The sequence below is a fragment of the Erithacus rubecula genome (genome assembly GCF_903797595.1).
Source record: "Erithacus rubecula genome assembly, chromosome: 2".
In the NCBI taxonomy this organism is placed as follows: domain Eukaryota; kingdom Metazoa; phylum Chordata; class Aves; order Passeriformes; family Muscicapidae; genus Erithacus; species Erithacus rubecula.
Window position 1 is genome coordinate 1 of NC_136685.1, and position 27821 is coordinate 27821.

Below are 27821 nucleotides of genomic sequence, written 5' to 3' on the forward strand. Positions count from 1 at the left end.
GGATTGAAATGGGAATGGGAATGGGGTGAGAATTGAATGGATATGGGGGGAACTGGCCAGGCAGGTGCGGGAATGGACGGGGAATGGGAATGGGAATGGGGCAGGAACGGGACGGGAATGGGCAAGATCCCGTAGATGGAGAGGTGCTGGCCAGGCAGGTGCGGGAATGGGAATGGGAATGGGGCGAGGATGGGAATGGGAATGGGAATGGGAATGGGAATGGGAATGGGAATGGGAATGGGAATGGGAATGGGAATGGGAATGGGAATGGGAATGGGATGGGGACGGGCAGGATCCCATGGATGGAGAGGTGCTGGCCAGGCAGGTGCGGGAATGGGAATGGGAATGGGATGGGAATTGCATGGATATGGGGGGGAACTCGACAGGCAGGTGTGGGAATGGGATTGGAAGGGGGTGGGGATGGGGCGGGAATAGGATGGGAATTGTGGGAATGGGGTAGGAATGAAATGGAATGGACAAGGAATAAAAAGGGAATGGGCAGGGAATGGGGTGGGAATGAAGGGGTAATTCCATAGATATGGGGGGGAACTGCCCAGGAAGGTGAGGGAATGGGAGAGGGGATGGAGAGGGAATGGGGTGGGAATGGACAGGGAATGGTGGGAATGGGGTGGGACTGGAACAGGATCCCATGGGAGGTGCGGGAATGGGATGGGAATGGGGCTTGAATGGGATGGGAATGGGATGGGAATGGAGCAGGAATTGTGGGAATAGTGGGAATGGACTGGGAAGGAAGGGGAGCAGCTGCATGTTGGGGGTTTGAGGAGTGTTCATGAGTGTCCATGAATTATCCATGAGCTTTCCATGAGTTATCCATGGGTTATCCATGAGTTATCCATGAGCTTTCCATGGGTTATCCATGAGTTATCCATGAGTTATCCATAGGTTATCCATGAGTTATCCATGGGTTATCCATGAGTGATCCATGGCTTATCCATGGCTTATCCATGGCTTATCTATGGCTTATCCAGGGTTATCCATTAATTATCCATGAGTTATCCAGGGTTATCCATTAATTATCCATTAATTATAAATGGTTTATCCATGAGTTATCCATAGATTATCCATGACTTATCCATGGGTTATCCATGAGTTATCTATGAGTTATCCATGGGTTATCCATGAGTGATCCATGGCTTATCCATGGGTTATCCAGGGTTATCCATTAATTATCCATTAATTATCCATGGGTTATCCATGAGTGATCCATTAATTATCCATTAATTATCCATGAGTTATCCATTAATTATCCATGGGTTATCCATGGGTTATCCATGAGTTATCCATGAGTTTCCCCATGATCCATCCCCAGGAACTGCCTGTAGAGCCTGGAATGGGGTTGGAATTTGGGGAAACTGAGGCAAAATTCCCAGATTTCTCCCCATTCCTGCTCCAGTTGTGCCAACATCCCTTGGAGTGGCCAAAATTCCCCAAAACCAGCCAGAATGTGACTGGAGCTTTCCCAGGAGGAAAAATCAGGATTAATTCCCAGTTTCCCGGGTGCTTCCCATTTTTCCAGGGATATTTTGGGATGGAACTTCATCCCCAATCCCAAATGTGATTTCAAGGATGAGCTGGAGGATCGGGGATGAGGAAAACCCCTGGAATTCCAAATCCTGAATATTTCCTGTGAAAACACCCACCAGGAATTCTTTTTATTCCTAAAAATCCAGGAATTTTGGATTGGCCAAATCCCTTTTTTCATCTCATCAGGATGGGAGGAAAAAAAAAAAATCTGGAGGTGAAAAATCACCAGGAAAATCCCACGGGAAGCTCTGTAAGGGCCCTGTGGGAATTTGGGATTTCCTGGGGAAGCTCCAGCTGCTCCCAGCCTAAATAAGAAGGAAAAAATGGGAATTCATTCCCTTTTTTTGGAATAATTAGTGAATGTGGAGTTCCTGCTGAGAATTTGGAAAGCTCAGCCCGAAAAAAGCCCAGAAATCCCAATTTTTGGGAATTGGGGTCTGGGATGAGAACTTTTCCCACAGGATTTGGGGTCAGGAGTCAGAGCTTTTCCCATAGGATTTGGGGTTTGGGATCTCTCTGTGTTGGGATCCAGGATGGGAAATTTTCTCACAGAATTTGGGGTCTGGGATCAGAGCTTTTCCCACAGAATTTGGGATCTGGGATCGAGCTTTTCCTGTAGGATTTGGGGTTTGGGATCTCCTCTGTCTTGAAGTTTTTCCACAGGATTTGGGATCCAGGATGGGAATTTTTCTCACAGAATTTGGGATCTAGGATTGGAGCTTTTCCCACAGAATTTGGAATCTGGGATGGGACATTTGGGGTCTGGGATCGGAGATTTCCCTGCAGGATTTGGGATCCAGAATGGGAATTTTTCCTCACAGAATTTGGGATCTGGGATTGGAACTTTTCCTGCAGGATTTGGGGTTTGGGATCTCCTTTGTGTTGGAAGTTTTCCCACAGATTTTGGGATCAGAATGGGAACTTTTCCCACAAAATTTGGGGTTTGGGGTCTGGTGTTTGGGATCTCCTCTGTGTTGGAGCTTTTCCTGTTGCATTTGGGGTCTGGGATCAGAACTTCTCCTGCACAATCTGGAATCTGGGATGGGAACTTTTTCCCACAGATTTTGGGGGTTGGGACTGGAGCTTTTTCCACAGAATTTGAGATCTGGGATTGAAGGTTTTCCCACAGAGTTTGGGATTTGGGATTGGAACTTTTCTCACAGGATTTGGGGTTTGGGATCTCCTCAGTGTTTCCCACTGTAGTTGAAATTTGGGGTCAGAGCTTTTCCCACAGGATTTGGGGGCTGGGATCAGAGATTTTTCTGCAGAATTTGGGATCAGGGCTTTTCCTGCAGGATTTGGGATCTGGGATTGGAGCTTTTCCAGCAGGATTTGGGGTTTGGGATCTCCTCCGTGTTGGAGTTTTCCCTGCTTCATTTGATATCTGGGATTGCAGTTTTTCCCACAGAATTTGGGATCGGGGATGGGAACTTTTCCCTGCAGGATTTGGGGTCTGGGGTCAGAGCTTTTTCTGCAAAATTTGGGATCTGGAATCTGATCTTTTCCCCACAGGATTTGGGATTTAGGCTCTCCTCTGTGTTTTCCACTGCATTTGGAATTTGGGATTGGAGCTTTTCCCACAACATTTGGGATCTGGGATTGGAGCTTTTCCTGCAGGATTTGGGATCTGGGATTGGAACTTTTCTCTGCAGGATTTGGGGTTTGGGATCAGAGCTTTTTCTGCAGAATTTGGGATCAGAGCTTTTCCCACAGAATTTGGGATCTGGGATTGGAGCTTTTCCCACAGGATTTGGGGTTTGGGATCCCCTTAGTGTTGGATATTTTCCTGCTGCATTTGGAATTTGGGATCAGAGCTTTTCCTTCAGGATTTGGGATCAGGATTGGAGCTTTTACTGCAGGATTTGGGATCAGAGTTTTTCCTACAGAATTTGGGATCTGGGATCAGGGCTTTTCCTGCAGGATTTGGGGTCTGGGATTGGAGCTTTTCCTGCAGGATTTGGGGTTTGGGATCCCCTCAGAGTTGGATGTTTTCCCGCTGCATTTGGGATTTGGAACTGGAGATTTTCATACAGAATTTGGAATCTGGAATCACAACTTTCCCTGTAGGATTTGGGATCCAGGATGGGAACTTTTCCCCACAGATTTTGGGGTTTGGGATCTCCTCTGTGTTTCCCACTGCAGTTGGAATTTGGGATTGTAGCTTTTCCCACAGAATTTGGGATCTGGGATTGGAGCTTTTCCTGCAGAATTTGGGGTCTGGGATTGGAGCTTTTCCTGCAGTATTTGGGATCTGGGATTGGAGCTTTTTCTGCCGAATTTGGGATCAGAGCTTTTCCTGCAGGATTTGGGATCCAGGATTGGAGCTTTTCCTGCAGGATTTGGGGTTTGGGAATCCCCTCCCTGTTGGATATTTTCCTGCTGCATTTGGAATTTGGGATCAGAGCTTTTCTCACAGAATTTGGAATCTGGGATGGCACCAGGATGTTCCCAGGGGGATGGAACAGCCCCATTCCCAAATTTTTGCCATTCCTGGGAACTCAACAGTGCTGCCAAACCCTGGGCCCGGATCCTGGCCGTGTTTTTCCGGATCTTTCCGCTCCGAGTGCTGCAATTCCCAGGGAACGGCGTCGGGTGATCCCTTGGGATCCCCCTGGATCCCCCGGGATCCACCAGCTGCCGCCAGTTTCCAAAACATCTGAGCACTGGGGATCCCCTGGGATGCTCCAGGAGCTCTTCTTCCCGCCGGAATTCCCGATGTTTACCCCAAAACGGGATCTCTGGGTTTGAACAGAGATCAGGCTGGCTCTGCTCATCCCAAATTCCTGCTCTGGCATCCCAAAGATCCCATGATCCCAAATTCCCACTGTTTCTCCCCAAAGATCCCATGATCCCAAATTCCCAAATTTTTTCCCAGATATCCAGTGATCCCAAATTCCTCCTCTTACATCCTGAAGATCCCATGATTCCAAATTCCTGCTCTTGCATCCCAAAGATCCCACAATCCCAAATTCCCACTCTTTGTCTCCAAATATCCCACAATCCCAAATTCCTACTCTTTTCCCCCAAAGATTGATCCCACAATAACAAACGCCCTTTGTGATCCCAAATTCCCACAGTTTCATCCCAAATATCCCACAATCCCAAATTTCTGGGTTTTTTTCCCAAATATCCAGTGATCCCAAATTACTTCTGTTTCACCCCAAATATTCCTCGATCCCACATTTTAGTTTTTTCTAAAAATGCCAAGTGCCCAAATTCCAGTTCCTTCATCCTGAATACCCCATGACCCCAAATTCCTGCTGTTTTATCCCAATACTCCATGATCCCAAATTCCCATTCTTTCATCCCAATATCCCACGATGCCAAATTCCCATTCTTTTTCCCCAAACACCCCACAATTCCCACTCTTCCACCCCAGCACTGCGCAGTAACGGATTCTCTCTCTTTCTCCCCCCATTCCCTCTCTCCCCTCTCTCTCTGCATTCCCTGGATCCCGGTGGGGAATCCTGTGTGTCCCTGTGTGTGTCCGTGTGTCCCTGTGTCTGTGTGTCCCTGTGTCCCTGTCCCTGGGCAGGGTGTGTCCGTGTGTCCCTGTGTCTGTGTGTCCCTGTGTGTGTCCGTGTGTCCCTGTGTCCCTGTGTCCGTGTGCTGTGTCTGTGTGTCCGTGTGTCCGTGTGCTGTGTCTGTGTGTCCGTGTGTCCCTGTGTGTGTCCGTGTGTCCCTGTGTGTGTCCGTGTGTCCCTGTGTCCGTGTGCTGTGTCCCTGTGTCCCTGTGTGTGTCTGTGTGTCTGTGTGTCCCTGTGTGTGTCCGTGTGTCCGTGTGTCCCTGTGTCCGTGTGCTGTGTCTGTGTGTCCGTGTGTCCCTGTGTCCATTTGTCCACGTGTCCGTGTGTCCCTGTGTGTCCGTGTGTCCCTGTGTGTCCGTGTCTCCTCGTGTCCCTGTGTCCGTGTCCCTGTGTCCGTGTGTCCCTGTGTGTCTCCTCGCGTGTCCGTGTGCTCGTGTCTCCTTGTGTCTGTGTGTCCGTGTGTGTATCCGTGTGTCCGTGTCTCCTCGTGTCCGTGTGTCCCTGTGTCCGTGTGTGTGTCTGTGTGTCCCTGTGTCCATGTGTCCATGTGTCCGTGTGTCCCTGTGTCCATGTGTGTGTCCGTGTGTCCCTGTGTCCGTGTGTGCCTGTGTGTGTCCGTGTGTCCGTGTCTCCTCGTGTCCATGTGTCCCTGTGTCCCTGTGTCCATGTCTCCTCGTGTCCTTGTGTCCCTGTGTCCCTGTGTCCCTGTGTCCCTGTGTCCCTGTGTCCGCGTGTCCCTGTGTCCGCGTGTCCCTGTGTCCGCGTGTCCCTGTGTGTGTCCCTGTGTCCGTGTGTGTGTCCCTGTGTGTGTCCGTGTGTCCATGTGTCCATGTGTCCCTGTGTCCCTGTGTCCCTGTGTCCCTGTGTCCATGTGTCCGTGTGTCCCTGTGTCCGTGTGTCCCTGTGTCCGTGTGTCCGCGTGTCCCTGTGTGTGTCCGTGTGTCCGTGTGTCCGTGTGTCCCTGTGTCCCTGTGTCTGTATCTCCTCGTATCCGTGTGTCCGTCTCCTCGTGTCTGTGTGTCGGTGTGTCCATGTGTCTATGTGTCCGTGTATCCCTGTGTCCGTGTGTCCATGTCCGTGTCTCCTCTGTCCGTGTCCGTGTCCGTGTGTCCGGCAGCTGCTGTCCAGCGTCTGCGTGTTCGGCTGCGCTCTGGCCGTGGGCTCCATGTCCTACGTCATGGCCGACCGCAAGCACCGCAAGGCGTTCCTGGAGGCGCGCCAGTCGCTGGAGGTGAAGCTCAACCTGGAGGAGCAGAGCCAGCAGCAGGTGGGGAGATTTGGGGTTTGGGGATTGGGATTTGGGGGTTTGGGGGTTTGGGGATTGGGAATGGGAATGGGGAATGGGAACAGGAATGGGGCTGGGAATGGGGATTGAGGTCAAGCTCAACCTGGAGGAGCAGAGCCAGCAGCAGGTGGGGAGATTTGGGATTGGGCATTTGGGAGTTTTGGGGTTTGGGGGTTTGGGGATTGGGAATGGGAATGGGGAATGGGAACGGGAATGGGGCTGGGAATGGGGATTGAGGTCAAGCTCAACCTGGAGGAGCAGAGCCAGCAGCAGGTGGGGAGATTTGGGATTGGGGATTGGGGAGTTTTGGGGTTTTTGATTTGGGGGATTTGGGATTTGGGGTTTGGGGTTTGGGGGTTTGGGATTTTGGAAATGGGGATTGGGAATGGGAATGGGAGCAGGAATGGGGATCGAGGTCAAGCTCAACCTGGAGGAGCAGAGCCAGCAGCAGGTGGGGAGATTTGGGGTTTTGGGATTTGGGATTTGGGGGTTTGGGGGTTTGGGGATTGGGAATGGGAATGGGGAATGGGAACGGGAATGGGGCTGGGAATGGGGATTGAGGTCAAGCTCAACCTGGAGGAGCAGAGCCAGCAGCAGGTGGGGAGGTTTGGGATTGGGGATTGGGGTTTAGGGTTTGGGGTTTTTGATTTGGGGGATTTGGGGTTTTGAGGATTGGAGGTTTGAGGATTTGGGAATGGGGATGGAAGCAGGAATGGGGATTGAGGTCAAGCTCAACCTGGAGGAGCAGAGCCAGCAGCAGGTGGGGAGATTTGGGGTTTGGGGTTTGGGGTTTTGGGATTTGGGGTTTTGGGATTTGGGATTTGGGATTTGGGCTTTTGGGGTCTGGGGTTTGAGGTTTGGGGGATTTTGGGATTGGGGTTTCGGGTTTGGGGTTTGGGATTTTGGGAATGGGGAATGAGAATAGGAATGGGGCTGGGAATGGGGATCGAGGTCAAACTCAACCTGGAGGAGCAGAGCCAGCAGCAGGTGGGGATTAGGGATTTTGGGGTTTTGGGATTTGGGGATTGGAGTTTGGGGATTTGGGATTGGGGTTTGGGGGTTGGGGTTTGGGGATTTGGGGAAGAGGAGGGGGAATGGGGGGTGGGAATGGGAGTAGGATTGGGACTGGGATTGGGAATGGGACCAGGATTGGAAATGGGGCCAGAAACAGGATTGGGAATGGGAATGGGGTCAGAAATGGGATCAGGAATACTAAGAAGGATTTTGGGATTGCAGTGGGAGGTGGGATTGGGATGCCAGGTGGGAATGGGGCTGGGAATGAGATCAGGATCGGGATTGGGAGCAGGAATGGGGCTGGGAATTGGATCAGGAATGGGGCCAGAAAAGGGATCAGGATCAGGAATGGGGAATAGGATCAGGAATGGGGCTGGGACTGGGATTGGGAATGACACTGGAATTTTGGGATGGAGGTAGAAGGTGGGAACAGGATGTCAGGTGGGAATGGGGCCGGGAATGGGATCAGGAATGGGATCGGGATACCGGGTGGGATTTGGGGATTGTGGTGGGAGGTGGGAACAAATTGGGAATGAAATCGGAATCAGGATTGGGATCAGGAGCGGGAATGGGGCCGGGAATGGGAGCAGGAATGAGATTGGGAATGGGAGCAGGAAGGGGATCGGGATTGGGAATGGGATCAGGGTAGCTGGATTTTGGGATTGATGTGGGAGGTGGGAACAGGGTGCCAGGTGGGAATGGGATTGGGAATGGGATCAGGATTTTGGGATTGGGAATGGGAATGGGGTTGGGAATGGGAGCCGGAATGGGGCCAGGAATGGGAACAATAATGGGATCAGGAATAGGATCGGGAATGGGATCGGGAATGGGAGTGGGATACTGGGCAGGATTTGGGGATCATGGTGGGAGGTGGGAACAGGATGCCAGGTGGGATCCTGGAATTCCAGGAGCTCATCCTGCTATCCCAGGCTGCTCCAACTTTTCCTTGGACATTCCCAGTGATTCTCTGGGAGTTCCCAGCCCCTCCCAGCCAGGAATTCCTTCCCAAATCTCATTTCCCCCTTTCCCAGGGAATTCCCTCCATTCCCAGCTCTCCCAGCCTGGCATTGGATCCATCCCCATCCCGAGTCCTCTCTGGAAGGGAATTCCAGGAATTGTCTGGGAATTCAGGACTCCAGGAAGGGTCTCCCTTTTTCCATTCCCAAATTCCATAAAAACCCCTCGGGATGGATCCTGAGTGTCCTAAATCCCAGAATCCTGGAATGGTTTGGGATGGGATTCACCTTCAATCCCATCCCAGGGACACTTCCCATGATCCCAGGGTGATCCAAACCCACCCTTGGGCACTGCCAGGGATCCAGGGATTCTCTGGGAATTCCAGATCAGCCTCTGTCCACCCTCCCACCTGGGAATTCCTTCCCAAATCCCATTTCCCCCTTTCCCAGGGAATTCCCTCCATTCCCAGCCTGGCATTGGATCCATCCCCATCCCAACTCCTCTCTAGGAAGGAATTTCAGGATCCAGGGGCTTCACTGGAAATTTTGGGACTCCAGAAAGGGTCTCCCTTCCCTTTTCCATCCCTGAATTCCATAAAAACCCCTCGGGATGGATCCTGAGTGTCCTGGATCCCAAAATCCTGGAATGGTTTGGATGGAATCCATGGACCTTCACTCCCATCCCAGGGACGCTTCCCATGTCCCCAGGGTGATCCAAATCCACACTTGGACACTCCCAGGGATTCTCTGGGAATTCCAGCTCAGCCTCTCTCCACCCTCCCACCTGGGAATTCCTTCCCAAATCCCATTTCCCCCTTTCCCAGGGAATTCCCTCCATTCCCAGCCTGGCATTGGATCCATCCCCATCCCAACTCCTCTCTAGGAAGGAATTTCAGGATCCAGGGGCTTCACTGGGAATTTTGGGACTCCAGAAAGGGTCTCCCTTCCCTTTTCCATCCCTGAATTCCATAAAAACCCCTCGGGATGGATCCTGAGTGTCCTGGATCCCAGAATCCTGGAATGGGTTGGATGGAATCCATGGACCTTCACTCCCATCCCAGGGGCACTTCCCATGTCCCCAGGGTGATCCAAATCCACACTTGGACACTCCCAGGGATTCTCTGGGAATTCCAGCTCAGCCTCTCTCCACCCTCCCACCTGGGAATTCCTTCCCAAATCCCATTTCCCCCTTTCCCATGGAATTCCCTCCATTCCCTGCTCTCCCAGCCTGGGGTTGGATCCATCCCAACTCCTCTCTAGGAAGGAATTTCAGGATCCAGGGGCTTCACTGGAAATTTTGGGACTCCAGAAAGGGTCTCCCTTCCCTTTTCCATCCCTGAATTCCATAAAAACCCCTCGGGATGGATCCTGAGTGTCCTGGATCCCAGAATCCCGGAATGGTTTGGATCAAATTCACAAACCTTCAATCCCATCCCATTCCAACCCACAATCCCGGGATTTCCCAACCCTTCTGGGGTATCCCTGATCCCGGATGTGCCCCCGGCATTTCCTCAGGAGCGTCTGATGCTCTCCATCCTGCCCAAGCACGTGGCAGACGAGATGCTGAAGGACATGAAGAAGGACCCGAGCCAGAAGGAGCTGCAGCAGTTCAACACCATGTACATGCACCGCCACGAGAACGTCAGGTGCTCGCGGCATTCCCACCGGGAAAACATTCCCGATAAAAAAAAACCAATACGGGACGGAGTTCCCACAGAATTCCACCCTCTGGCTGTTTTCCCACCCAAAAACTAAAAAGGGAAAAGGAGGAATTGGTGGTCGGGGTAAAGGGGATGTGGGGTGGTTGTGGAGAGGGGTTTTTGTAGGATTGGGGATTTTTTTTAATAGGGAAAATGGGAATTTTGGGAGGAGTTGGGATTGAGTTTGTCGAGCGGCGTTTTCACCAAATCCAGGAATTTTTTTTATTGTGAATGGGAATGGTAAATTTGGGATTCTGTTTGGTTTTTTGGGAAAGTGGGAATTTTGGGGGGAGTTGGGATTGAGTTTGTAGAGTGGAGTTTTCACTATATCCCAGATTTTTATCAGGAGAAAATGGGAATTTTGGCAGAGGTTGGGATTGAGTTTGTAGAGTGGCGTTTTCACCAAATCTGGAATTTTTGATTTTAGGGAACATGGGATTTTTGGGAGGAGTTGGGATTGAGTTTGTAGGGCGGCATTTTCACCGAATCCAGAATTTTTTTTAGTGCAAATGGGAATGGTAAATTTGGCATTCCATTTGGTTTTTTGGGAAAATGGGAATTTTGGGGAGGAGCTTAGATTGAGTTTGCGGCATTTTTGCGAAATTCAGGAATTGTTTTTTGGTAAATGGGAATGGGGAAGTTAGGATTCCATTTGTTTTTTTTGGGAATAATGGGATTAGGGGAGTCAGGACTGAGGTTTTAAAGCAGCATTTTTATCACATCCAGGATTTTTTTAAAGGGAAAATGGGAATTGTGGAGAGAAGTTGGGATTGAGTTTGTTGAGTGACATTTTTGCCATATCCAGGATTTTTCAGTATTTTTTTTTTAGGTAAAATGGGATTTTTGGGAGGAGTTTGGATTGAGTTCATAGAGTGACATTTTCACCAAATCCAGGAATTTGATTTTTTTTTTGGAAAACATGAAAGGGGAAGCTGGGATCAAGTGTGTTGGTTGGGAAAATGGAAATTTTTTGGGGGAAATTTGGATTAAGTTTGTATTTTCAGCAAATCAGGGATATTTTTTAGGGAAAATGGGAATTTCAGAGGGAAGTTGGGAGTGAGGGGTTTTTTTTGGGAAGATGGGAATTTTGGGGGGAAAGTTGGGATTGAGCTTGTCAAGTGGCATTTTCACCACATCCCAGATTGAAAAAAATATTTTTTTAAAAAAAGGGAAAATGGGAATGGGGAAGTTGGGATTGAGTTTGCTTTTTCAAGAAGATGGGAATTTCATGGGGAAGTTGGGATTGAGTTTGTAGAGTGGCATTTTCACCACATCCCAGATTATTTTTAGGGGAAAATGGGAATGGGGAAGTTGGGATTGAGTTTGCTTTTCTGGAAAACAAGAATTTATGGGGAAGTTGGGATTGAGTTTGTAGAGGGGCATTTTCATCACATCCAGAATTTTTCTTCCAGGTAAAATGGGAATTTTGGAGAGAAATTGGGATTGAGTTTGTTTAGCAGCATTTTTGCTGAATCCAGGGATTTTTGGGGGAAAAACAAGAAAGGGGAAGCTGGGATTGAGTTTGTTTTTTGGGCAAATGAGAATTTTGGGGGGAAGTTTGGAGTGAGATAGTGGAGTGGCATTTTCACCAAATCCCAATTTTTTTTTTAGGGGAATATGGGAATGGGGAAATTTGGATTGAGTTTGCTTTTTCAAGAAAATGGGAATTTTGGAGAGAAATTGGGATTGAGTTTGTTGAGTGGGGTTTTTTGCTGAATCCAGGATTTAAAAAAAAAAAAAATGGGAAAGGGGAAGTTTGGATTGAGTTTGTTTTTTGGGGAAAATGAGAATTTTGGGGCGAGTTTGGGATTGAGTTTGCAGAGTGCCATTTTCACCATGTCCACGTTTTTTGTTGGGTAAAAATGGGAATTTCAGGGGGGAAGTTGAGATTGAGTTTTCCCCATATCCAGGAGGATGTTTAGGGAACATAGAAACAGAGAATCTGGGATTGAGTTTGCAGAGCACCATTTTCACCCCATCCCGGATTTTTTCTCTTTTCCTGGGGGTCGGAAAGCGGGAATTTTGTTGGGAATTGTGGCGTTGTTGCTCCCCCAGCATCCTGTTTGCCGACATCGTGGGCTTCACGCAGCTCTCCTCGTCCTGCAGCGCCCAGGAGCTGGTCAAGCTCCTCAACGAGCTCTTCGCCCGCTTCGACAAGCTGGCAGCCGTGAGTGGAATTCCCAGAATTCCCAAAAAAACCCCAAAATCCCCAAAAACACCAAAAAAAGAGAAAAATAATGGAATTCCCCAAAAATCCGCGGTGTGGGGTGATGAGGGAGTTGGTGGAGGCGCTCTGGTGGTTGGGGGGTGGGATTCTCCCAGATCCCGAATCCTGGTGGGATTTGTGTCCCGGAATTTGGGGTGTTGTTCCCAGAAGCACCACCAGCTGCGGATCAAGATCCTGGGGGATTGCTACTACTGCATCTGCGGGCTGCCGGAATTCCGGGAGGACCACGCGGCGTGCTCCATCCGGATGGGGCTGGCCATGGTGGAGGCCATCGCGTAAGGGAGGGAGGGAACGGCGGGAATGGCGGGAATAATGGGAATAATGGGAATGATGGGAATAATGGTAATGGGAATGGGGGGAAGGGAGGGAATGGGGAGCATGGAAGGGATGGGGGAAATGGAGGGAATGGAGGGATGGAGGGGATGGAAGGAATGGGAGGGATGGGAATAATGGGAATGGGAATGATAGGAATAGGGGGAATGGTGGGAATGGGAATGATGGGAATAATGAGAATGGGAATGATGGGAATGGTGGGAATGGGAATGATGGGAATAATGGGAATAATGGGAATGGGGGGAATGGAGGGAATGATGGGAATAATAGGAGTAATGGGAATAATGGGAATAATGGGAATGGGAATTGGGGGAAGGGAGGGGATGGTGGGAATGGAGGGATGGAGGGGATGGGAGGGATGGGAATAATGGTAATGGGAATGATGGGAATAGGGGGAATGGTGGGAATGGGAATGATGGGAATAATGGGAATGGGAATGATGGGAATGGCGGGAATGGAATGATGGGAATAATGGGAATGGGAATGATGGGAATAACGGGAATGGGAATGATGGGAATAATGGGAATGGGGGGAATGGAGGGAATGGGAATAATTGGAATAATGGGAAAGGGAATGATGGAATGGCGGGAATGGAGGGAATGGAGAGAATGGAGGGAATGGTAGGAATGGGGGAAATGGGAATAATGGGAATAATGGGAATGGGGGGAATGGAGGGAATGGAGGGGAATAATGGGAATAATGGGAATGGGACTGATGGGAATAATGGGAATAATGGGAATGGCAGGGATAGTGGGAATGGGGGGAATGATGGGAATGGTGGGAATAATGGCAGTGGAGGGAATGGGGGGAATGGTGGGAATGGCGGGAATGGGAATAATGGGAATAATGGGAATAATGGGAATAATGGGAATAATGGGAATAATGGGAATGGGAATGATGGGAATGGCAGGAATTGGGAGAATTGAGGGAATGATGGGGATGGAGGGAATGGGGAGAATGGGAATAATGGGAATGATGGGATGGAGGGATTGATGGGAAGGCAGGAATGGTGGGAATGGAGGGAATGGGGGAATGGAGGGAATGGTGAGGATGATGAGGATGATGGGAATGGGAATGATGGGAAGGAATGGTGGGAACGATGGGGATGGTGGGGATGGGAATGGGAATAATGGGAATGGTGGGAATGATGGGGATGGTGGGGATGACAGGAATGGTGGGAATAATGGGAATAATGGATATAATGGGAATGATGGGAATGATGGGAATGATGGGTATAATGGAAATGGGAATGGAAATAATAAGAATGGGAAGAATGAGAAGAATGGAAATAATGGGAATTCGGATGAGGATATGGATGGGAATGGGGATGGGAATGGGAATCATGGGAATAATGGGAATTATGAGAATAATGGGAATGACTGGAATGGTGGGAATGATGGGGATGGTAGGGATGGGAATAATAAGAATAGGAATGATGGGAATAGATAATGGGAATGGTAAAAATGGGAATGATGGGAATGGTGGGAATGATGGGGAATGGGGGGATGGGGATAATGGGAATAATGGGAATGATGGGAATAATGGGATGGGAATGGGAATGGAAATAATGGGAATAATGGGAACAGAAAGGGGAAGTGTATGGGAATAGGAATCAGGATGGGAATGAGAAAGGGGAAGGGAAGGAGAATGGGAATGGGGTGGGATGGGATGGGATGGGATGGGATGGGATGGGATGGGATGGGATGGGATGGGATGGGATGGGATGGGATGCGATAGGATGGGGTGGGATGGGATACAGGGATAGTGGGGGATGGCTGGTGCTGATGGAGGCTGGACTGTGCTGAGGAGGAGAACGGCCGCATTCCCTGCGGATTGTCCCTGTTCCCCAAGGATACTCTGCATTCCCAGAGGGCACCCCCCTCCAGACATTCCCTGCAGCCATTCCCAATCCCATTCCCATTTTCCCCTCAACTCTGTCCATGAGCAGACCCGCATGGCCGTGGACATTCCCCATTCCCAATCCCATTGTCCCAATCCCATTCCCAATCCCAATCCCATTCCCAATCCCATTCCCATTTCCCTCAGCTCGGTCTGTGAGCAGACCCACACAGCTGTGGACATTCCCCAGTCCCAATCCCAATACCATTCCCATTCCAATTCCCAATCCCATTCCCAATCCCAATCCCATTCCCAATCCCATTCCCTGGTTCAGCTCAGTCCGGGAGCAGACCCGCGCGGCCGTGGACATTCCCAGTGTCCCATTCCCATTCCCAATCCCATTCCCTGGTTCAGCTCAGTCCGGGAGCAGACCTGCACGGCCGTGGACATTCCCCATTCCCATTCCCAATCCCAATCCCATTCCCTGGTTCAGCTCAGTCTGGGAGCAGACCTGCACGGCCGTGGACATTCCCCATTCCCATTCCCAATCCCAATCCCATTCCCTGGTTCAGCTCAGTCCGGGAGCAGACCCGCACGGCCGTGGACATTCCCAGTGTCCCATTCCCATTCCCAATCCCATTCCCCGGTTCAGCTCAGTCCGGGAGCAGACCCGCACGGCCGTGGACATTCCCCATTCCCATTCCCAATCCCATTCCCCGGTTCAGCTCAGTCCGGGAGCAGACCCGCACGGCCGTGGACATTCCCAGTGTCCCATTCCCAATCCCATTCCCATTCCCAATCCCATTCCCCGGTTCAGCTCAGTCCGGGAGCAGACCCGCACGGCCGTGGACATTCCCAGTGTCCCATTCCCATTCCCAATCCCATTCCCCGGTTCAGCTCAGTCCGGGAGCAGACCCGCACGGCTGTGGACATTCCCATTCCCAATCCCATTCCCAATCCCATTCCCTGGTTCAGCTCAGTCCGGGAGCAGACCCGCACGGCCGTGGACATTCCCAGTGTCCCATTCCCATTCCCAATCCCATTCCCTCAGCTCAGTCCGGGAGCAGACCCGCACGGCCGTGAACATTCCCAGTGTCCCATTCCCATTCCCAATCCCATTCCCTGGTTCAGCTCAGTCCGGGAGCAGACCCGCACGGCCGTGGACATTCCCAGTGTCCCATTCCCAATCCCAATCCCATTCCCTGGTTCAGCTCAGTCCGGGAGCAGACCCGCACGGCCGTGGACATTCCCAGTGTCCCATTCCCATTCCCAATCCCATTCCCTCAGCTCAGTCCGGGAGCAGACCCGCACGGCCGTGGACATTCCCAGTGTCCCATTCCCATTCCCAATCCCATTCCCAATCCCATTCCCTCAGCTCAGTCCGGGAGCAGACCCGCACGGCCGTGGACATTCCCAGTGTCCCATTCCCATTCCCATTCCCATTCCCAATCCCATTCCCTCAGCTCAGTCCGGGAGCAGACCCGCACGGCCGTGGACATGCGCGTGGGCGTGCACAGCGGCGCCGTGCTGGGCGGCGTGCTGGGACAGAAGCGCTGGCAGTTCGACGTCTGGTCCACCGACGTCACCGTGGCCAACAAGATGGAGGCGGGCGGCATCCCCGGGTGAGTGCCACGGCCACGCTGGTGGCACAGGTGGCACAGGTGACCCCAGTGGCACAGGCAGTGACCCTGATGGCCCTGGTGGTGTCCACGGTGGCCCAAGTGACCCCCTGGCCCAGGCGGTGACCCTGATGGCTCCAGTGGCCCCGGTGGCCCAGGTGGCCCAGATAGTGTCCATGGTGGCCCCAGTGACCCTGGTGGCCCTGGCGGTGACCATGGTGGCCCCAGTGATCCCGGTGGCCCCCATGGTGACCCGGTGGCCCAGGTGGTGACCCTGGTGACCCTGGTGACCCTGCTGACCCTGATGGCTCCAGTGGCGCATGTGACCCTGGTGACCCATGTGACCCTGGTGTCCCCGGCAGTGACCCTGGTGGCCCATGTGACCCTGGTGGCCCATGTGGTGACCCTGGTGACCCATGTGACCCTGGTGTCCCCGGCAGTGACCCCGGTGGCCCATGTGACCCCAGTGTCCCCAGCAGTGACCCTGGTGGCCCATGTGACCCTGGTGGCCCATGTGGTGACCCTGGTGGCCCATGTGGTGACCCTGGTGGCTCCGGTGGTGACCCTGGTGACCCTGGTGGCCCCAATGGCTCCAGTGACCCAGATGGTGACCTGGTGTCCCCGGCGGTGTCCTGGTGTCCCTGTGGGTGACACAGTGTCCCCGTGGGTGACGCGCTGTCCCTGTGGGTGACGCGCTGTCCCCATGGATGTGCCGTGTCCCGGCGGTGTCCCCGTGGGTGTCCCGGTGTCTCGCTGTCCCCAGCGGTGTCCCGGTGTCCCGGCGGTGTCCGGTGTCCCCGTGGGTGTCCCGTGTCCCTGGCGGTGTCCCCGTGTCCCCGTGGGTGTCCCGTGTCCCCGGCGGTGTCTTGGTGTCCCCGGCAGTGTCCCGGCGGTGACGCAGTGTCCCGGTGTCCCTGTGTCCCCGTGGGTGTTCCGGTGTCCCCGGCGGTGTCCCCGTGTCCCCGTGGGTGTCCCCGTGTCCCCGTGGGTGTCCCGTGTCCCCGGCGGTGTCCCCGTGTCCCCGTGGGTGTCCCGTGTCCCCGGCGGTGTCCCCAGGTCCCCGTGGGTGTCCTGTGTCCCTGGCGGTGTCTTGGTGTCCCCGGCAGTGTCCCGGCGGTGACGCGGTGTCCCGGTGTCCCGTGTCCCCGTGGGTGTCCCATGTCCCCGTGGGTGTCCCGTGTCCCCGGCGGTGTCCCCGTGTCCCCGGCGGTGACGCAGTGTCCCGGTGTCTCGCTGTCCCCAGCGGTGTCCCGGTGTCCCGGCGGTGTCCGGTGTCCCCGTGGGAGTCCCGTGTCCCCGGCGGTGTCCCCGTGTCCCCGTGGGTGTCCCGTGTCCCTGGCGGTGTCTTGGTGTCCCCGGCAGTGTCCCGGCGGTGACGCAGTGTCCCGGTGTCCCCGTGTCCCCGGCGGTGTCCCGGTGTCTCGCTGTCCCCAGCGGTGTCCGGTGTCCCCGTGGGAGTCCCGTGTCCCCGGCGGTGTCCCCGTGTCCCCGTGGGTGTCCCCGTGTCCCCGTGGGTGTCCCGGTGTCCCGGTGGTGACGCGCTGTCCCCGCAGGCGGGTGCACATCTCGCAGAGCACCCTGGACTGCCTGAAGGGCGAGTTCGAGGTGGAGCCGGGCGAGGGCGGCTCCCGCTGCGACTACCTGAGGGACAAGGGCATTGTCACCTACCTGGTGGTGGTCCCCAAACAGCCACTGCGGCACGGCGTCAACGGCGTGGTGAGGGACACGGGGACAGGGGACAGGGGGACAGGGCTGGGGACATGGGGACAGAGCCGGGACATGGGGACAGAGCCAGGACACGGGGACACAGGGACAGGGGGACACGGGGACAGGGGGACATGGGGACAGTGCTGGGGACAGGGGGACACAGGGACAGGGGGACATGGGGACACGGGGACATGGGGACACAGCTGGGGACATGGGGACATGGGGACACAGGGACAGAGCCGGGGACACGGGGACAGAGCTGGGACATGGGGACATGGGGACAGTGCTGAGGACAGCAGTGGGGACATGGGGACAGTGCTGGGAACACAGGGACACCCAAGGTGATCATGTCCCAGCACAGGCACTGTCACAGTGTCCCACTGCCACCACCCACTGCCACCACTCACTGCCACTGCCCACTGCCACCACTGCCACCCACTGCCACCACTGCCACCAGTGTCACTCACCACACCATGGGGACACAGTGACAGTCTCTGTGATGGGACATCCTCACCTTGGGTGTCCCCAGTGTCCCCAGTGTCCCCAGTATCCCCAGTGTCCCCAGTGTCCCCAGTGTCCCCAATGTCCCCAGTGTCCCCAGTATCCCCAGTGTCCCCAGTGCCCCCAGTGTCCCCAGTGCCACCCCGCCGTGTCCCTGTCCCCTACAGAAGCTGTCCCTCACCTCGTCCCACGGCGTGTCGCCCCCTCCGGCCCCGTCCCACAACGGGAGCCTCAGCCCGGAGCACCCCGACCCCTCCCCGGAGCCGGAGGACGAGGACAGCGAGGTACCACCCCCGCACCACCCCCCCGCCACTCCCCGCCCGTGTCCCCGATGTCCCCAGCGTGTCGCCAATGTCCCCAGGCGCCCAACCCGTCCTTCCCCAACCCGCGGCGGCGGCTGCGGCTGCGGGACCTGGCGGAGCGCGCAGCGGGCGCGGCGCAGAACGAGCAGGAGCTGCACAAGCTGCTCAACCAGGCGCTGCTGGAGCGCGAGTCCATCCAGGCGTGAGTGTCCCAGCCCCGGCCGGAATTCCCGGCTGGAATTCCCGGCGGGAATTGATGGCAGCCCCGCCCGCCAGGCTGAAGGGACAGAGCACGTTCCGGCTGTCGCTGCGCTTCACCGACCCCGACATGGAGACGCGGTACTCGGTGGAGAAGGAGAAGCAGAGCGGAGCCGCCTTCAGCTGCTGCTGCGTGGTGCTGCTGTTCACGGCGCTGCTGCAGGCCACCATCGACCCCGGGTGCGCGGGGACACCGGGGGACACCGGGGACACCGGGGGGATTGCCCCGGGGTGGGAATTGCCGGGAAAGGGAAGGCAGAGTGCCCAAAAATGAGACAGAACCCATTCACAGGAGCGCTCGTTCTGAGGATAAGTTCTTAAAATAAGTCTTAGAATAAGTTCTTAGAATGACTTCTTAGACTAAGTTCTGAGGGTAAGTTCTTAGAGCAAGTCCTAGAATTGGAATAAATTTTTAAGAAAGTTTGTTGGGTAAGTTCTTAGGATAAGTTCGTAGGATAAGTCCTAGAATTGAAATAAGTCCTTAGAATAAGTTCCTAGGATAAGTTCTTAGGGTGAATTCTTGGAATAAGTTCTTGGGATAAGTTCTTAGGGTAAGTTCTTAGGGTATGTCCTAGAATTGGAATAAATTCTTAAGAAAAGTTCGTAGGATAAGTTCTTAGTAGAAGTTTTTAGGATAAATTCGTAGGATAAGTCCTAGAATTGGAATAAGTTCTTAGGATAAATTCCTAGGATAAGTTCTTAGAGTAAATTCTTAGGGCGAATTCTTGGAATAAGTTCTTAGGATATGTTCTTAGGGTAAGTTCTTAGGTTGAGTCCTAGAATTTGGACCAGCTCTTAGGGTGAATTCTTGGAATAAGTTCTTGGAATAAGTTCTTAGGATATGTTCTTAGGGTAAGTTCTTAGGGTGAGTCCTGGAATTAGGACCAGCTCTTAGGGTGCTGTGCTGCTGTTCACGGCGCTGCTGCAGCCACCATCGACCCCGGGAGCGCGGGGACACGCGGGGGACACCGGGGTGACACCGGGGGGGACACCGGGGGGATTGCCCCGGGGTGGGAATTGCCGGGAAAGGGAAGGCAGAGTGTCCAAAAATGAGACAGAGCCCATTTATTCATCAGAGGAGCGCTCGTTCTGAAGGGTAAATTCTTAAAATAAGTCCTGGAATTTGAATAAGTTCTTAGAATGACTTCTTAGACTAAATTCCGAGGGTAAGCTCTTAGAGTAAGTCCTAGAACTGGAATAAATTCTTAGGAAAAGTTCATAGGATAAGTTCTTAGGGTAAGTCCTTAGGATGAGTCCTAGAATTGGAATAATTTCTTTGGATAAGTTCTTAGGATAAATTCTTAGTGTAAGTCCTAGAATTAGGATAAGTTCTTAGGATAAGTTGTTTTTAGGATAAGTCCTAGAACTGAGACAAATTGTTAGGATAAGCTCTTACAATAGACCCTAGAATTATAACAAGTTCTTAGGATAAGTTCTTAGGGTAAGTCCTACAACTGGAATAAGTTCTTAGAATAAATTCTTAGTACAGGTCCTAGAATTAGGATAAGTTCTTAGGGTAAGTTCTTAGGGTAATTCCTAGAATTAGAATAAGTTCTTAGCAGAAGTTTTTAGAGTAAGTTCTTAGTGTAAGTCCCAGAATTGGAATAAGTTCTTAGGATAAGTTCTTACAATAAATCCTAGACCTCGAATCAGTTCTTAGAGTAAGTTCCTAGGATAAGTTCTTAGAAAAATTCTTAGGATGAGTCGTAGAATTAGGATAAGTTCTTAGGATAAGTCCTAGAACTAAGATAAATTATTAGGATAAGCTCTTACAATAGACCCTAAAATTAGAATTAGTTCTTAGAATGAGTTCCTAGGATAAGTTCTTAGGATAAGTTCTTAGGGTAAATCCTAGAATTAGAATAAATTCTTAGTAGAAGTTCTTAGGATAAGGCCTAGAATCAGAATAAGTTCTTAGTAGAAGTTTTTAGAATAAGTTCTTAGTATATGTCCTAGAATTGGAATAAGTTCTTAGAATAAATTCCTGAAGTAAGTTCTTAGGATAGGTCCTAGAATTAGGATAAATTCTTAGGGTAAGTCCTAGAATCAAATTAAGTTCTTACAATCAGTTTCTAGGATAAGTTCTTAGAAAAGTTCTTAGGATAAGTCCTAGAATTAAAATAAGTTTTAGGATAAGTTCTCACAGTAAGTCCTAGAATTGGAATAGTTTCTTTGGGTAAATTTTTAGGATAAGTCCTAGAATTAGGATAAGTTTTTAGAATAAGTTCTTAGAATAAGTTCTTAGTGTAAATCCTAGAATTGGAATAAGTTCTTAGTAGAAGTTCTTAGGCTAAGTCCTAGAATTAGAATAAGTTCTTAGAATAAGTTTCTAGGATAAGTTCTTAGAAAAGTTCTTAGGATAAGTCCTAGAATTAGAATAAATACTTAAAATTAGAATAAGGATAAATGCTTTAGAATAAGTCCTAAAATTAAAGTGAGTTCTTAGAATAAGTTCTTAGGATAAATCCTAGAATTAGAATAAATTCTTAGAATAAGCTCCTAGGATAAGTTCTTAGGATAAGTTCTTAAACAGGTTTTAGGATAAATTCTTAGAATAAATCCTAGAATTAGGAAAAATTATTAGGATAAATTCTTAGAATGAGTCCCTGGATTAGGATAAATTCTTAGAATAAGTTCCCAGGATAAGATCTTAGGGTAAATTCTTAGAACAGGTTCTTAGGATAAGTTCTTAGAATAAATCCTAGAATTAGGATAAATTCTTAGGATAAATTCTTAGAATAAATCCTAGGATTAGGATAAATTATTAGGATAAATTCTTAGAATAAGTTCCTAGGATAAGTTCTTAGGATAAGTTCTTAAACAGGTTTTAGGATAAATTCTTAGAATAAATCCTAGAATTAGGATAAAATATTAGGATAAATTCTTAGAATAAGTCCCTGGATTAGGATAAATTATTAGGATAAATTCTTAGAATAAATCCTAGGATTAGGATAAATTATTAGGATAAATTCTTAGAATAAATCCTAGGATTAGGATAAATTATTAGGATAAATTCTTAGAATAAGTTCCCAGGATAAGATCTTAGGACAAGTTCTTAGGATGAGTCTTAGAATAAATTTTAGGATAAATTCTTCCCCAAACCCCAAAATTCCCCTCTAGCCCAAGCCCCTCCCTTTTAATTTTTAATTATTTTAGAATTCACTTTTTTTCCCCCCTGGTCACTTCTTCACCTTTCAGCACCCAATTTAATTTAATTTGATTTATTGTAATTCAATTTAATGTAATTTAATTTAATGCAATATTATTCAATTTAATTCAATTTATTCCAATTTATTTCAATTTTAAAAATTTTTATTGTATTTTATTTTATTAATTTAATTTAATTTAATTTAATTTAATTTAATTCAATATAATGTTATTTAATTTATTGTAATTCAATTTAATGTAATTTAATTTCATGCAATATTATTTAATCTAATTCAAAATAATTTAATTTATTTTAATTTAATTCAATTTAATGCAATTTAATGCAATTTAATTTAATGTTACTTAATTTAATGTTGTTTAATTTAATTTATTTTAATTTTTTGTAATTCAATTTAATGTAATTTAATTTAATGCAGTATTATTTAATTTAATACAATATAATTTAATTTAATTTATTGTAATTCAATTTAAGGTAATTTAATTTAATGCAATATCATTTAATTTAACTCAAAATAATTAAATTTAATTCAATTTAATTCAATTTAATGCAATTTAATTTAATGTTTTTTAATTTAATGTTATTTAATTTAATTTAATTTAATTTTTTGTAATTCAATTTAATGTAATTTAATTTAATGCGGTATTATTTAATTTAATGCAATATAATTTAATTTAATTTAGTTTATTGTAATTCAATTTAATGCAATTTAATTTAATGTTATTTTATTTAATTTCATGTAATTTAATTTAATTCAATTTAATTTAAGGTAATTTAATTTAATGTTATTCAATTTAATATAATTTAATATAATTTAATTTAAAGTAATTTAATTTAATTTCATTTAATTAGATTTGATTGAATGTAATTAATGTAATTAATTTAATGCAATTGTGAAGCCTGGTGCTGGTTCTGAGGCGCCGTGTCCCCTGTCCCCTGTCCCCTGTCCCTGCAGGCTGGTGACAAACTACGTGACATTCGTGGTGGGCGAGGTGCTGCTGGTGCTGCTGACACTCTGCTCGCTGGCAGCCGTGTTCCCCCGGGTGACACTGGGGACACTGGGGACACTGGGGACACTGGGGGGATTGGGGACATTGGGGACAATGGGGACACTGGGGACAGTCCTGCTGACACTCTGCTCGCTGGCAGCCGTGTTCCCCCGGGTGACACTGGGGACACTGGGGGGATTGGGGACACTGGGGACACTGGGGACACTGGGGACACTGGGGGGATTGGGGACCCTGGGGACACTGGGGACAGTGGGGACACTGGGGGGATTGGGGACACTGGGGAGATTGGGGGGATTGGGGACACTGGGGGGATTGGGGACACTGGGGACACTGGGGGACACTGGGGACACTGGGGACAGTCCTGCTGACACTCTGCTCGCGGGCAGCCGTGTTCCCCCGGGTGACACTGGGGACACTGGGGGGATTGGGGACACTGGGGACACTGGGGACACTGGGGGGATTGGGGACACTGGGGACACTGGGGACAGTGGGGGCACTGGGGGGATTGGGGACACTGGGGGGATTGGGGACACTGGGGACACTGGGGACAGTGGGGGCACTGGGGGGATTGGGGACACTGGGGACAATGGGGACACTGGGGACAGTCCTGCTGACACTCTGCTCACTGGCAGCCGTGTTCCCCCGGGTGACACTGGGGACAGGGGACACTGGGGATACTGGGGAGATTGGGGACACTGGGGGGATTGGGGACACTGGGGACACTGGGGACACTGGGGGGATTGGGGACACTGGGGACACTGGGGGGGATTGGGGACACTGGGGACACTGGGGGGACACTGGGGACACTGGGGGGATTGGGGACACTGGGGACACTGGGGGGATTGGGGACACTGGGGACACTGGGGGGACACTGGGGACACTGGGGGGATTGGGGACATTGGGGGGATTGGGGACACTGGGGACACTGGGGGGACACTGGGGACAGTGGGGGGATTGGGGACAGTGGGGACACTGGGGACAGGGGACACTGGGGGGATTGGGGACACTGGGGACACTGGGGACACCGGGGGGACTGGGGACATTGGGGGGATTGGGGACACTGGGACACTGGGGGGATTGGGGACACTGGGGACACTGGGGGGACACTGGGGACAGTGGGGGATTGGGGACACTGGGGACACTGGGGACACTGGGGACACTGGGGGGATTGGGGACACTGGGGACACTGGGGACACTGGGGACACCGGGGGGACTGGGGACATTGGGGGGATTGGGGACACTGGGGACACTGGGGGGATTGGGGACACTGGGGACATTGGGGACACTGGGGACACTGGGGACAGTGAGGACACTGGGGACAGTGGGGACATTGGGGACACTGGGGACATTGGGGACACTGGGGACACTGGGGACATTGGGGACACTGGGGACAGTGGGGACATTGGGGACATTGGGGACAGTGGGGACAGTGGGGACACTGGGGACACTGGGGACACTGGGGGCACCTTGGGGACACTGGGGACATTGGGGACATTGGGGACACTGGGGACAATGGGGACACTGGGGGCACCTTGGGGACACTGAGGATATTGGGGACATTGGGGACACTGGGGACCCTGGGGACATTGGGGACACTGGGGCACGGGGGGGATTGGGGACACCATGGGAACACCTTGGGGATACTTTGGGGACACCGTGGGGGTCAATCCCAGTCACACCTTGGGGACACTTTGGGGACATCACGCCCACCCCTGTGTCCCGGCCGTGTCCCCACGTGGTGACACTGTCCCCTGTCCCCAGGCGTTCCCCCGGCGGCTGGTGTCCTTCTCCACCTGGATCGACCGCACGCGCTGGGCCCGCAACTCCTGGGCCATGGCGGCCATCGCCATCGTCACCGCCACCAACGTGCTGGACATGGTGAGGGACGGTGGCCACAATGGCCTGGCTGCTAGCCCAGCCTGTCCCCATGGCCCCATGTCACCATGGCCCTTGTGTCCCCATGGCCCTCGTGTCCCCATGGCCCCATGTCACCATGTCCCCATGGCCCCATGGCCCCTGTGTCCCCATGGCCCCATGTCCCCATGTCCCCATGGCCCTCGTGTCCCCATGGCCCCATGGCCCCTGTGTCCCCATGGCCCCATGGCCCCATGTCCCCATGGCCCCATGTCCCCATGGCCCCATGGCCCCAGCTGTGCTCACAATTCCTGGGCCATGGCAGCCCCATCACCCTGGTGGCCATGGTGACGCCATGTCCCCACTGTGACCCCTCGTGTCCCCAGCTCGGCTGCCGCCGCGCCCGCTGGCCGGTGGCCAACGTGACCACGGGGCCACCCCGGGGCGGTGGCTGCGCTGACCAGCCCAAGTACTACGGGGACATGGCCCTGCTGGCCCTGGTGGCCACCGTGATGCTGGTCCAGGTGAGCCACATGGTCAAGCTGACCCTCATGGTGCTCGTCACCGTGGCCACCGGCGCCATCAACTTCTCCGCCTGGGAGCCCATCCTGGACCAGTACGACCGGCGGCGCGGCCAGCACGGATCGTAAGGGACAGGGGGACACGGGGACACGGGGAGGGGACACGGGAGGGGATGGGGAGAGGGGACAGGGGGAGGGGGCACGGGAGAGGGGGCACAGGGGAGAAGGGAAAGGGGGAGAGGGACACGGGGAGAGGGGACACGAGGTGGGACAGGGACAGTCGGGACAGTGCCGGGTGTGCCGCAGGTCGGTGCTGGTGCCCTCCAAGTACTCCGTGACCGCCATGATCTTCGTGGTGATGCTCAGCTTCTACTACTTCTCCCGGCACGTGAGTGGCTGCCAAGGTCTCCCTCCTCCTCCTCCTCCTCCTCCTCCTCCTCCTCCGGGAGGCCCATTCCCACGTTCCCAGGTGGAGAAGCTGACCCCATTCCCATCCCCATTCCCATTCCTGTTCCCAGGTAAAGAAGCTGGCCCATTCCCCATCCCCATTCCCATTCCCAGGTGGAGAAGCTGACCCCATCCCCATCCCCATCCCCATTCCCATCCCCACATTCCCAGGTGGAGAAGCTGACCCCATCCCCATCCCCATCCCCATTCCCATCCCCACATTCCCAGGTGGAGAAGCTGACCCCATCCCCATTCCCATCCCCATTCCCATCCCCACATTCCCAGGTGGAGAAGCTGACCCCATCCCCGTTCCCATTCCCATTCCCAGGTGGAGAAGCTCACCCCATTCCCATTCCCATTCCCATTCCCATTCCCATTCCCATCCCCACATTCCCAGGTGAAGAAGGTGACCCCATCCCCATTCCCATCCCCATTCCCATTCCCACATTCCCAGGTGGAGAAGCTGACCCCATTCCCATTCCCATCCCCATTCCCATTCCCGTTTCCATTCCCGTTTCCAGGTGGAGAAGCTGACCCCATTCCCGCTCCCATCCCCACATTCCCAGGTGGAGAAGCTGACCCCATTCCCATCCCCATTCCCACATTCCCAGGTGGAGAAGCTGACCCCATTCCCGCTCCCATCCCCACATTCCCGTTCCCAGGTGGAGAAGCTGACCCCATTCCCGCTCCCATCCCCCCATTCCCAGGTGGAGAAGCTGACCCCATTCCCGCTCCCATTCCCGTTCCCAGGTGGAGAAGCTGACCCCATCCCCGCTCCCATTCCCGTTCCCAGGTGGAGAAGCTGACCCCATCCCCGCTCCCATTCCCGTTCCCAGGTGGAGAAGCTGACCCCATTCCCGCTCCCATCCCCACATTCCCGTTCCCAGGTGGAGAAGCTGACCCCATTCCCGCTCCCATTCCCGTTCCCAGGTGGAGAAGCTGACCCCATCCCCGCTCCCATTCCCGTTCCCAGGTGGAGAAGCTGACCCCATTCCCATCCCCATTCCCATTCCTGTTCCCAGGTAAAGAAGCTGGCCCATTCCCCATCCCCATCCCCATTCCCATTCCCAAGTGGAGAAGCTGGCCCATTCCCATTCCTGTCCCCACATTCCCGTTCCCAGGTGGAGAAGCTGACCCCATTCCCGTTCCCATTCCCGTTCCCAGGTGGAGAAGCTGACCCCATTCCCGCTCCCATTCCCGTTCCCAGGTGGAGAAGCTGGCGCGGACGCTGTTCCTGTGGAAGGTGGAGGTGCACGCGCAGCGGGAGCGCGTCTCCGAGATGCGCCGCTGGAACGAGGCGCTGGTGGCCAACATGCTGCCCGAGCACGTGGCGCGGCACTTCCTGGGCTCCAAGAAGCGCGACGAGGTTCCCTTCCTGCTTTCCAGCCCCTATTCCCACTTTTCTGGGTGGTATTCCCGCTTTTCCAGCCTGTATTCCCGCTTTTTCAACCCATATTCCCGCTTTTCTGGGTGGTATTCCCACATTTCCAGTCTGTATCCCGCTTTTCTAGCCTATATACCCACATTTCTGGCCCGTATTCCCATTTTTCCAGCCTGTATTCCCGCTTTTCCGGGCTGCATTCCCTCTTTTCCAGCCCGTATTCCCACTTTTCCAGCCCATATTCCCACTTTTCCAGCCCATATTCCTGCTTTTCCAGCCCATATTCCTGCTTTTCCGGCCTGTATTCCTGCTTTTCCGGGCTGTATTCCCGCTTTTCTGGCCTGTATTCCCACATTTCCGGCCCGTATTCCCATGTTTCTGGCTTGTATTCCCTCATTTCTGGGTGGTATTCCTGGATTTCCAGCCTGTATTCCACTTTTCCAGCCCATATTCTTATTTTTCCAGCCCGTATTTGCATGTTTTCAGCCCATATTCCCGCTTTTCCAGCCCGTATTCCCACATTTCCAGCCCGTATTCCCGCTTTTCCAGGCCGTAATCCCGCTTTTCCGGCCCGTATTCCCATGTTTCTGGCTTGTGTTCCCTCATTTCTGGGTGGTATTCCTGGATTT

The 27821-nt window shown here is 52.0% G+C and overlaps 1 protein-coding gene across 1 annotated transcript in view; it reads left to right on the top strand.

Annotated features, from left to right (window-relative positions):
• Positions 1 to 317: 317 nt before the first annotated feature.
• The window catches only part of ADCY3 (adenylate cyclase 3), a 34575-nt gene continuing 7071 nt past the window's right edge, over positions 318 to 27821 (top strand). The window contains exons 1-15 of the mRNA XM_079326017.1: positions 318 to 325; positions 6190 to 6339; positions 9843 to 9973; positions 12083 to 12194; positions 12402 to 12529; positions 15890 to 16048; positions 17599 to 17761; positions 18421 to 18537; positions 18615 to 18757; positions 18832 to 18993; positions 22935 to 23022; positions 24751 to 24867; positions 25230 to 25489; positions 25671 to 25752; positions 27019 to 27177. Of these exons, the coding sequence (XP_079182143.1) occupies positions 6238 to 6339; positions 9843 to 9973; positions 12083 to 12194; positions 12402 to 12529; positions 15890 to 16048; positions 17599 to 17761; positions 18421 to 18537; positions 18615 to 18757; positions 18832 to 18993; positions 22935 to 23022; positions 24751 to 24867; positions 25230 to 25489; positions 25671 to 25752; positions 27019 to 27177 (1923 nt within the window). The 5' untranslated portion in view covers positions 318 to 325; positions 6190 to 6237. The remainder of the gene's footprint in view (positions 326 to 6189; positions 6340 to 9842; positions 9974 to 12082; positions 12195 to 12401; positions 12530 to 15889; positions 16049 to 17598; positions 17762 to 18420; positions 18538 to 18614; positions 18758 to 18831; positions 18994 to 22934; positions 23023 to 24750; positions 24868 to 25229; positions 25490 to 25670; positions 25753 to 27018; positions 27178 to 27821) is intronic.